The 12,052-nt window shown below is 31.3% G+C and overlaps 1 protein-coding gene across 1 annotated transcript in view; it reads left to right on the forward strand.

The window, feature by feature from the left end:
- Cfap47 (cilia and flagella associated protein 47) overlaps window positions 1-12,052 on the forward strand; it is a 290,704-nt gene that overhangs the window by 155,221 nt on the left and 123,431 nt on the right. Inside the window, exons 39-42 of the mRNA XM_045140870.1 lie at window positions 82-170; window positions 6,307-6,384; window positions 9,257-9,327; window positions 10,628-10,773. Coding sequence (XP_044996805.1) covers window positions 82-170; window positions 6,307-6,384; window positions 9,257-9,327; window positions 10,628-10,773 — 384 coding nt within the window. The remainder of the gene's footprint in view (window positions 1-81; window positions 171-6,306; window positions 6,385-9,256; window positions 9,328-10,627; window positions 10,774-12,052) is intronic.

The following is a 12,052-nucleotide window of genomic DNA, read 5'->3' on the forward strand; positions in this document are numbered from 1 at the left end:
TATTTTAAAATGTATATCAGTATATCATTCTTGATATTCTGGTTTTGTTATCATATTATAACTGTGCTTTTTAAACTGTAGAATATTCTGAAATGTGAAGCTCCATGCTATCAATGGAAAGAAGTCACAGTGAATGTGAAAAACCCCTTTCTAACTGGTGGAGATTTTAGGTAAATTATCATTTTATTATAAACTTATTGTGGTTAACTATTTCCATGCTTTAGATAAATATGTATTTTTTTTATTTCTTCAATGAGAATATGTTGAAGAGATATTGCCATGTTTATATTCCTTTAAAATTAGGAGCATCATCAGATAAAATAGAATAAGTAATTAAAGGAAAAAAACATTTTCTTGAATGCTCCTTGAGTATATTAAATTCATTTTGTCACAAAGCTTTCCATTTTTGATAATCAATGGTGTTTTTACTTTCTAGAATTTAGAATTTTAGATTCTCTATTTCTAATTTATATTTCTGTCACTGTCCAAAAGAAATATTAGTGCAATCAAAAATTACTTATCATAATTAATTCTGTCATTCAATGTATATGTTCATATTTTGAGATTTTTGTAACAAGTTTGCAATGAAATGACTACAAAATTTTTACTGTTGCCTCAATTGTAATTAAAGTTATTTCCTAATAATTTATAGGGGGAGGGAGAAGATGGAAGATTCTATATGTGATGATTACCTTAGGAACTCTGTTTTTGAAATCAGACATTCATATTAATTATATTAGGACCAAAAATTTAAATATGACATCTTTTTAGTATTTGATAATTTATTACTTAATGTTTGACTATTATACCACTTCACTTAGCTAATTGAAGGATCATGGCATCATACTTACTTTTCAGATAAAAGAAATTGAAAATATATGTAAAAAATTTTAGTGAATATTTTAAAATGTGTAAGCATTATATACAAAATTTTAAAAGTGAATATGAAAGAAAATTTATTGTCATATAATATTCTATATAATGCAGTAACTATTTTAAGTTATAAGCACTGTTATAAATGACCTAGTTTTTTAAATTTTAAATTTTTATTTATTTATTTGTTTGAGAGCGACAGTGAGAGAAAGAGGCAGAGAAAAAGAGAGAGAGAGAATGGGTGTGTCAGGGTCTTCAGCCACTGCAAATGAATTCCAGATGCATGTGCCCCCTTGTGCATCTGGATTACGTGGGTCCTGGGGAATCGAGCCTTTAACTGGGGTCCTTAGGCTTCACAGGCAAGTGCTTAACAGCTAAGCCATCTCTCCAGCCCAAGTGACCTAGTTTTTAATATTACATTGTATAAATAACCAGAATTGGTTATTATTAACAATTTTATACTTAATGTAATTTCAGGTAAATGTATATGTTTCTTGAATGTATGTACAGCACAATGATCAATTTTGATCATTTTGTCAAAATAAACACATAGATGAAATTTATAAAGAAATCAACATATGTAGCAACTCTATAATAATTAGCTTCACTGAAATGTAGCATTAATGCAAGGTTACATGCACATACATATAATCTCATGTAAAGGAGAGGCTAAAGACATGAAGACCTTAAGTTGAGGCCCACTTAGGTAACTTACTGGAATATTGTCACAATTAACTTCTCAGAAATAAAATGTCTGTTCTGGCATGGTTGTCCATGCCTATAATCCTAGCAGCTGGTAGAGTGATATAAGAAGATAGCAGAGACCTCAAGCCCAAACTGATATACACAATCAGTACCATGCTGTTTACCACTAAACAGCAAGACCTTATCTCAACAAAAGGAATTCTAGAATTGAGAAGGAAAAACAATCTGGAGATATGACTTAATGTAGGAAAACTTGCTTAGTATGTATTGTTTTCAATATTTAGTCCCCCAGTATTATAAAACTAGCTAACTAAATAAATAAGTGATTGTTTTATTTAACAGAGCTAGAAACACAGCTGGATTCAACAGAGGCCAAAAAAAAAAAAAAAAAAAAAAAACTGTACATGTTGTTGGCTCCATTCCTGTCACTAAGGTCAATGGTTTTGAAATCTTAACTTGCAAAATACCATTATTTAATACATTATAATATTTAACACCTTGTAATAAGATTGTTAGTCCATATTTTTGAGGATTATACCTTTGGAATCATAAGAATTAATAGTTTTCTGCTTTATTGTGTTGACTTCATCTGTTTTTACATGATTAATGCTAACTTTAGTAAATCAAACTATGCTAATAATAAACCTGTGACTCTATTAAACAACTCAGTCAAAAGGTACTAACTTATCACATGTACAATGGAATATCAGCTTCATATATTTCTATTTTCTCTCTATATAAACTTCAAGTATATATTTCATTATACCAGTGTCTCATTCTGTGTCCAAAAACCCATTTTTATGATGAAGTACCCAGATTGGATTAGCATCCACCTTGAGTGCCTCTATCTAGAGCCTCTTCAACTTGAGTCATATATAGAAGTATTAGGACTTAGAATTTCAATATGTCAAATTTTAGGTAACACACAATTCAAATTATTACAGCATGTATATGTATATAGTTTAGTTATATTAAGGTTCCTACTTATTTCTAATTATTTATGTGAATTCCTAATGTATTTGTCTGGAGAAGTTTCTGCAGATCTATCTATTTAGTTTTTGTTTTCATCCACAATTTGAACAAACATTCTCTCCTTTCCTAACTTTTTTCTACCATGATATTCCAGTGCTCACATATTGATGTGCTTAGTAGTATGTCTCCCACTTTATTATTAATTTCTGTATATTTTTCTTCTCTTTTTTGTTCTTCTGATAATATAAACTATTATCTTTCAAGTTTATTTATTAATTTTTCCATGTGTTCAAATTCACTGTGTTACCCACTTGAAATTTTTCATATCTATTACCTTAGTTTATAACTATATAATTTCTGTATCTAAATAGTTTTAGTTCTTGCTGATATTCTATAATATATTAGGGTACTATATTAGGATCGTTTAATCACAGTTTCTTTAATAACTTCTTTAATCACAGTTTATTTTCTTCTTTGGGAGAATTTATAATGGCGATTTTGAATTTGTTTTATCTTTTAACCAGATACCTTTATCACTTTAATAGGAAATTTTGGTTACCTAATAATTTTCCTCTATTTTCATGTTTTTATGAAGGGTTCTAGTTATATTAGTAAATATATTGTTCCAACCATGGATATTGATCCTATCTTTCCAAGGATGAGTACACAGTTACCACTAGATGGTAATGAGTTTTAGTAGAAACCCCTTTGTCTTTTTCCTGGACCACAGTAAGAAGTTAAATTTCATTAGCTATAATGCCAAGGGGGAATCATAATATTTTTCTTTTTGTTTTTTTTTGTTTTGTTTTGTTTTTTGGGAATCATAATATTTTTCTTAAAACTAAACCAATAAATTTTATGTGATTGCAAAATAACAGTTTTCTAAGTCAGTATCTAAGTTTATTCTTACTCTAGGAGGGCTCTGGACAGAGCACTCTTTCCTTAATTTTCCCCAATGAACTAGCACAACTGTTGTCTATTATTGCTCTTGTATCTTATTGAATCTACCAGTTTTCTTTCAGTTGCCTTACCCTAAACTTGTCTTGGTTTAACAGCATGTTTGGCTTGAACTTCCATTATCATTTAATGCAAAAGCTACAGGGTTGGAGGGAATATCCAGAGGCATTGTCCCCCCACCCCCCCACAATGACTGACTACTGCTCTCACAACTCATAACCCACACTCCAAGGTGAATACCAGTAATCCCACTAAGGAGGACCCTCAGTGGAGTGGGGACAGTGAGGAGGGAATGATGGTACCACACTTGATGTACCTGTACAAAGTTTCTCCATAGTACAAAAATGAAGTAAAAGTAAAAATAAATGAAATTAGACCCTTTTTTAGTTTTAGAAGGTGTGTCTTCATTTTTTTTAACTAATTAGTTTTGTACTCAGTGAATACAGTCAAATTAGTACCATTGTTAGCCTCTTCCCTGTCCTCCCTCCTCTCCTTGGCCCCTCCTTGTAGAGGTATATGGGCCATGCATTTTGGAAATTAAGTCCTTTTAAAAGCTATTAGGAGCTGACTTTTCAAAAGCCTGCTCTCTCCTGAGATAAAATATTTAATCAGTGACTCAGTAGCTAGAGGAAGTAACTGGATATATTTCACATTTTACATGCTGAGTCTTTAGTGGAAGGGGAGAACAATAACCCCAATATTTCCTTCAGTTTGTTTTGGTTTGTTATAATAAAGTTTTCTTTTTTTTCCAAATGTACAATACCAAGAATCTTCCCCTGAATTTTTGACACAATTGGGTCATCTACAACCCTTGTGTTTCTAATGTAAGTTACTTGAACTTTGTGCTTTGAAACAAGTCAGAAAAGTTCTTTACTATGAATCTCCTGAACAGCTACCCTCACCTGAGAGAGTATAGCTATGTTTTTGTTATTTAATTAATTTATTTTTATTGAGAACTTCCATAATTGAAGACAAGAACCAACGGTAGTCTCGCCCCTTACACACCCACATTCTCCGTTGAAACTCCACTCTATCATATCCCTTCCCCCTTTGAATTAGTCTCTCTTTTATTTTGATGTCATGATCCTTTTCCTCGATGGTCTTGTGTGCGAAGTGGCAGGCACTGTGAGGTCATGAATATCCAGGCCATTTTGTGTCTGGAGGAACATGTTGTAAGGATTCCTACCCTTCCTTTGGCTAAATGTGTGTTGGGACTTGAATTTGGGGCTGGCAGGTTTTGTTAGCCGACACCTTTAGCTGCTGAGGTCACTGCCATTAAGCCATTTCTAGAGCTGTTAAATAATTGTATTTTATAGTTTAAACACATTTATCTAAGCTGTGACTTGTGGCTCTTTCATGGTATTATGTTAAAGCAATGTTTGCTTCAAATTCTAGCTCTGTCTTTGATTGCTTCAAGTTATGTTTTAGAAAACCCTTTCCTCTCCATCTTTTTGTGTCTTTGGATGCAGTATTTATCACTTTTATATATTTTGGTAATTTCTGTCTTTTTAGTGCAGTGGCTAATTGATTTATATTTAATATCTGCAATAGAGTATGATTTATGTTTGCAACTCTATATTTTTGAAAGTAACACATACACTGTTCAAGCAATTCAAGATGAATTAGTTTTTTGAGTTATGTTCTTGCTATATAGCTCAGAAAGGCCTTGAATTTACTATGTAGAATATGATGTTCTTGAACTCACTTTGAGTGAATGAGTAGTACATTTAAAAAATATTGAATTTCTGTTTGACTCTAGAATATGGTATAACTAATAATGTGGGTCTCTTTTCTGATTTTTCAAGGTGTAAGTTTTCTTTCTAGCCCAGGCTGACCTGGAATTCACTATGTGATCTCAGAGTGGCCTTGAATTCACAGCAATCCTCCTCCCTCTGCGTCTCGAGTGCTGGGATTAAAAATGTGCACCACCACACCTGGCTAGAATACCGTATTCTTAATAATTTTCTAATCTTTTATTTTTTCATTGCTGAGAATATACACCAAAGCCTTACCCATGCTATTTGGACACATCCATAGAAATAATATAGAATAATAACCTACCCATATCTCATATCAACTCCTGAAAGATACATCACTCATTTTTATCAGTATGATTAGAAATTATAAAATATGTACAATTCTGGCTATGCATTAACACTACTTTTAGTTTCCTTTCTGTTTCTGGTAGATAATTGGAACAGTCATTTATGTTTTTAATTCTGTTGCAATGAAAATTCAGTATTATGTTTTGTCTGCACTGCTTTTGTTTTTCTGACCAAAATACCTTAACAGCTAAAGGGAAGAGGGGAAGTCATGGGATAACAGTTCTGTGCATGGTAGTGGGATCATAGAGTGGAGGTAGGCAGTTAAAATCATTGTGTATCTGGAAGGAGACACAAAGTAGAGAATGGGCTAAAACCTTCAGAGGACTGCCTCTAGTGGCCTACTTATACTAGCTAGGTCCCATGTCCAAATGTCCACAGCATTACCAACTGGTAAAAAAGCATTCAAAATATGAACCTGTGGAGAAATTTCAGCTTCAAACAATTACCTTTTCATATAAATAATATAATGTGTTTTTTCCATATAAACAAATATTATACTTTATATATTTTTATTCCAGACCTTCCCCTTTTCTAATATTTATGTTTTAAGTAACAAAATGAGAACACATGGAAATTTTGACTGCATTCTATTTTGATTCTGAATGTATTATGAGGAAATATAGAAGAAGATGTTTTGTCATTTTTTAAATTCTATAGCAGTACGAGTGACATTATTTTTATCTATTTATTTCAGTGTCATGCTGGTAGAATCCACAACATTTACATATTTGGCATCACAATTAACTAAATCTGCAAAATTCACAAATCTTGAGTAAGTAGCTATAATTTTATATTCATAAGTATCCAAGGATAAGTTCTGATAAATGAGTACCCAGGGACCTTTTGTATAGAAAATTATATAATATTTTTCATTTAGCCAACATGTTTATTTTACACTATCCACACTATTATTCAAATATCTTTTATTTCTTACTAGGTTCATATGTATGAAAATGTAAATATGCACTTGATTAAGTAGTGTAGATTTTCAAAGTTCATGGAACTTTAACCTGAAACAAGACTGCAAACATTTAATATCAATCAGGGCTGGAGAATTGGCTTAGTGTAAGGTGCTTGCCTGTAAAGCCAAAGGACCCTGGTTTGAGTCCCAAGTACTTGCATAAAGCCAGATGCACAAGGTAGTACATTCTGCATGTGTCTGGAGTTCATTTTTAGTAGCTAGAGGCCCTAACATACCAATTCTCTCTCTCTCTCTCTCTCTCTCTCTCTCTCTCTCTCTCTCTCTCTCTCAAATAAATAAAAACATACTTTAAAAAATAGTGAATTAAGACTTCTAGGGAGAATATATGTGAAACTGTCAAGCTAATCTCATATTTTGGTAGTAGCCAACAACTGGAGCAATCAGTAACCAGAATGTATCACCAGCCTATACCTTTAAATTACCAGGAGTATTAATTTTAGGGATATGGATACATTCTAGTAAGCCAGAGAAATAGGTAGGTCAATTTCTAGATAGTTAAGATCAACCATATTTAAACATATTCTACCATTTTATGAGATCTGAAGTTTATAAAGAACACTGAAATATGAATAATAGAGCAGATTGTTTTATATTATTTTTACATTAAATATAGAATGGCTATTAAAAGTGAAGATAGATAATAAGAATATGAATACAGTTAAGAAAAGTAAAGGAAGTAATGTACATATGTGTTATTCAAATGGATGCATATATCAACCACTACCCATATGATGTTTGTGTACTTTACACCATTGTTCATCAATCTTTAATTCTTGTTGGTTTCAATGTCATAGTTCAAAGCAAAAATTTATCAGGAAACTAGTAATTTAATGATTGATAACAAAGGAGATACCAATATTAATGTCATTTGAAATATTTTAAATATATGCAGACCATGCTCATATGAAAATGAGTATATTTTATTTTACAAAGGTGAATTTTATTATGTAAATATTTCTAGGAGAGTGTATATATATATATATATATGTATGTATGTATATATGTATATATATATATATATATATATATTTTATTCTATGACCAACCTGTGTGAAAAAATTTTAAGAAAGATACAATTATGTCTTATTGTACTTATATTGTATACTTAACTCTGACATTCACAATTTTGCTTGTATGTTTTGTTTTAATGAACAGCTAACTATGAATTAGTACATTCTACTATAAGGCAGCACAGTAGGTCCTATAAGAAAGAGGATCGTTGTTATATTGTTTTAATTTCCTTTATAATATAATATGTTAATATGACTAAAAACAGTTGAGTAAATTATTCTCCTTGGTTTGATCTTTTTAGTGTTTTTTTGTCTTAAGGGACTGTTTTGTCATTATAAATTTTGCTTCAAAGCCCATGAAATAATTTTTCACATTATTTGTGAAAATTTTACTGTCATATTTTAAGTAGAATCAACAGTAATTTATCTATAAACATAACTCACCCCAAATAAAATAATATTTTTTTAATTTATTTTATTTTATTTATTTATTTATTTGAGAGCGACAGAGAGAGAAAGAGGCAGATAGAGATAGAGAGAGTGAGAATGGGCGTGCCAGGGCCTCCAGCCACTGCAAACGAACTCCAGACGCGTGCACCCCCTTGTGCATCTGGCTAACATGGGTCCTGGGGAATTGAGCCTCGAACTGGGGTCCTTAGGCTTCACAGGCAAGCACTTAACCACTAAGCCATCTCTCCAGCCCCAAATAAAATAATTTTAATGAATTAGAAAATTAATTCTGCTTACATAACTGGAAACACAAATAAAAGTTATATATATCATATTTTAGCATTTTTCTCTTCTATTGTTTTATAAAATGTTTTATTTATTCATTTGAGTGGGAGAGATAGAGAGTACGAGGCAGACAGAGTAAGAGAGAGTGGGTATGGGCATACCAGGGCCTCCTACTAATGCAAAGAACTGCCAGAAGCATGCATCATTTTGTGTATCTGGCTTTATGTGGTTACTGGGGAATTAAACCAAGGCTGTTAGGCTTTGCAAGCAAGTGACTTTAACCACTGGGCCATGTCCTGGGTCCTTCATTGTATTATTTTTGTAGTGTCTTCCCAAAACTAAAATAAAATAAATAAGTATAAAATAATTTAAAATTCATATTTGCCCTTTAGGAGTATCTTGTACATAAGTACTCTTCTGAAATAACTGCCAGCTTACCATAAAGCCCAAATTAAGAAACCTGTCTATCATTTTTTTAAACATAGTATATTTTGTTTATGTTATATTTCCTTAGTTATTCTCTTAAGGATTCCTTTGATAAATAGTAATATATATACAAAGATTTTAATCACAAATTAAATTTAAGAAAATGCATTTTATGGCTGGAGAGATGGCTTAAAGTTTAAAGGTGTTTACTTGCAAAGCCAAAGGACCCAATTTCAATTCCACAGGACCCATCTAATCCAGATGCACAAGGTGGCACATGCATCTGGAGTTCATTTGTTGTAGCTAGAGGCCCTGGCACACCCATTCTCTCTCCCTCTCAAATAAATAAAAATAAAATATTAAAAAATAAAATACATTTTAAATCTTGACCATAATGAAATGATGATACAGTATATCTATAATTTTAATATAGCTTATTATGTAAGGATATTGTTATAATTATATCATATCAAATACATTTCTTATAATAGAAATCATATGAGTGGACGTGAATGTGGTACGGATCGAAACTCTTCCCAGGATGAAAATGGCTTAAAACCCTGTGAGTACCTCCATTAAAAGTTTTTTTTATGTTTCAGGATAAAATAAAAATAATATTAATCATATAATAATTATACATAGGTGGCTAAGATGAGAGTCAGAATGAGAAGCTCTAGAAATTGCTGGGTAGATGGGAATGGGTTCTTGGTTTCCTAGCTTATCTGTTGAGTAACCTGAGCACATCTTCCTTTGTCTACTGAAATTTTTTTCCAGAAACATAAAAGGAATATGTTTAAATATATGGGTTTCATTTCATTTTGGGCTTATATTGAACTGGCTTGACTTATTTAGGTAACATATCGCCAGTTTTACAATATTAAGGAGAGTATAGATTTCCATTATATTATGTATAAAATAAATACAGTTCTAAAGAACATAAAGTTACACAAAGGTAGTTATAAAGAAGTCTATATATCTTTCAGAAGATGATCCTTACTTGGAAAAGTTTTGCAGTATGTTGAATAAAAACTTAAGATTGATAAAATGATGGGCAGGAAAATAAACATAAGAATGGTCTGGTTATAGCAAAATAGCACAATTATTGTAGCACAAAGCAGCATCAAATCATTTGTGGGTGTTCTCTCACATCCACTTCTGTGGTGGCTGAACACAGATGGGAGAGTTTAGCTTAAGGTCTCTCTAGAAACACTGTAAAATGGAGGCTAGAGCTTGACCCTTGTCAAAGGCTTCCACAATCCCATACATGAAGTTTAAGGCAGCCTTTCCTTGATTAGATTGATGACCTGAATAATTTCACATAGTCTTTCAATGTGGTCCCTGATACTTTTTAGATGAATACTTGGTTTGAAAAGGAAGAGAAGAGAAAGAATTAAGAAAAAAGCACATTGCAGAAGTAGTATCATTTTATTAGTGTTGCATTTTTTCCAAACTAATAAAAATAATCATATATGCATGTGATTTCTTAAACAAATTGTCCATTATTATATATGAACTACTTCATAGTCCACCAAAATTGGAGATTCATAAATGACTATTTTACCATCTAGATGACTATTTTGCATCTAAGTTAAATTAAGTAGCAATGATGTTTCTACTTTCTTAAAGTTATTTAGGAATTAATATCAAATAGACATTAATTTATTATTATTAATTTGTTATATCAACCTTGAGGTCAGCTCATGCAAATTTATTTTAAAATGCATGCTTCATCTTCTTGTATTATAATACTTTGCTCATTTTCATGGATCCCAAAGTGGTAATTAGTAGTTGAAATAAACCTGCATTTGAATAGCATTTAAAATATTATAACAATAACTAATTATGTGTCATTTTTTTCTTAGCAATTAAGTGTAATTTTATCAGAGAGTTCTCCTGCTCCACATCTACACTTTTCGTGGCAGCAAAAGGATCTTCAAGTCTAGGGACTTTCTATCTTCCCTTTGACATGCATCTTCGCTACTGTGCCATTATCCTGAGCAACAAAAAGGTACGAATAGAACTGTGATCTGTAATTCTTCTGCCATGGATTGCCTCTATAATGAAGTAATCATAACAGGCAATGAAAAGGGAGGTGGAGATTCTGGAAATGTACATAATTTCATTCCTCAAATTATGAGACACAGAGCATATTCTCAAGAATATTAAAAGAGCCCCATTACTTGTGGATAAAATTTATCATAGGGAAGTACCATGAAAGCAGAATGAAGGCAAACTTACTTTTTTGTGGCTATATCTATATTGCTTGAACATATATATGTACATGTATACATGTATATAGGTTCAAAATGTTTCTTTAAAACAATACGTGTTTATTAATTTGTTTTTTAAATGTTACTAGGAATTGAGCTTTGAGACTCATATATTCTAGCCAACCCCCTTACTCACTAAGTTGTCTAGGCAGGCATTGAACCTCTAATGTTCTTCTGTGTGAAGCTATATATCTCACTTTTTGGAGTAGTGGAAATTTTGGTAACATACCTTATGCCCAGGATTTACCTAATTGTTTCTGTAAATCAGAGGTCTGCAATGACATTTATAGGTTCTTTATTTAGGGTCTTTCAAGTCTTCAATCTATGAATCAAACAGGGCTGATGTTTCCTCAAGGATTCATCTTAGGAAGTATTTATTACAACCTCTCTGAAAACCAACCAAAGAGGGAAATTAATTAACAGAGATTGACTCAGAGAAAGTGACTAAAGAATGAATATTTATTCCTTTCCAGAAAGACACATTGTCACATGCTGACTTGAGGACATTGGAGAATTTATAATCCACTGAATATATACCTACATGTCTGCTATAATTGATTTTGTTAATGAAATAATGGTAATGAGTAAATGAGCAGATAGTACTTACCTCATATCTGGACAATTATTTGAATATAAAAAATAATATGCTTCATTAAGTATGTAAGATATATTTAATTTTACACCCAAAATTTATACTTTGAAAAATATTAATAACCTTGTTTTTATATCTTTTAAAAAAGTTTATGGGCTAGATTATGGTTCAGTGGTATAGCATTTTCCTAGACTGTATAAGGACCTGGATTCTACTCCTATAAATATAAGAAGAAATAGTTTAAGATTTCTAATATATTTCTCTATTTAAAAAATTATAAAAATAATTATAGTTATTGGTTACTAGTAATTTAATCAAATACCTTAAAGTCCCATTTAATTTTTTTAAATATTATTTTAGAAAAAATTAAGTTACTCATTAGTATGCTTGCATGATTTTAGTCTTCAAAATAGACTACTAAGATA

Source organism: Jaculus jaculus, chromosome X, assembly GCF_020740685.1.
Source record: "Jaculus jaculus isolate mJacJac1 chromosome X, mJacJac1.mat.Y.cur, whole genome shotgun sequence".
NCBI lineage: Eukaryota > Metazoa > Chordata > Mammalia > Rodentia > Dipodidae > Jaculus > Jaculus jaculus.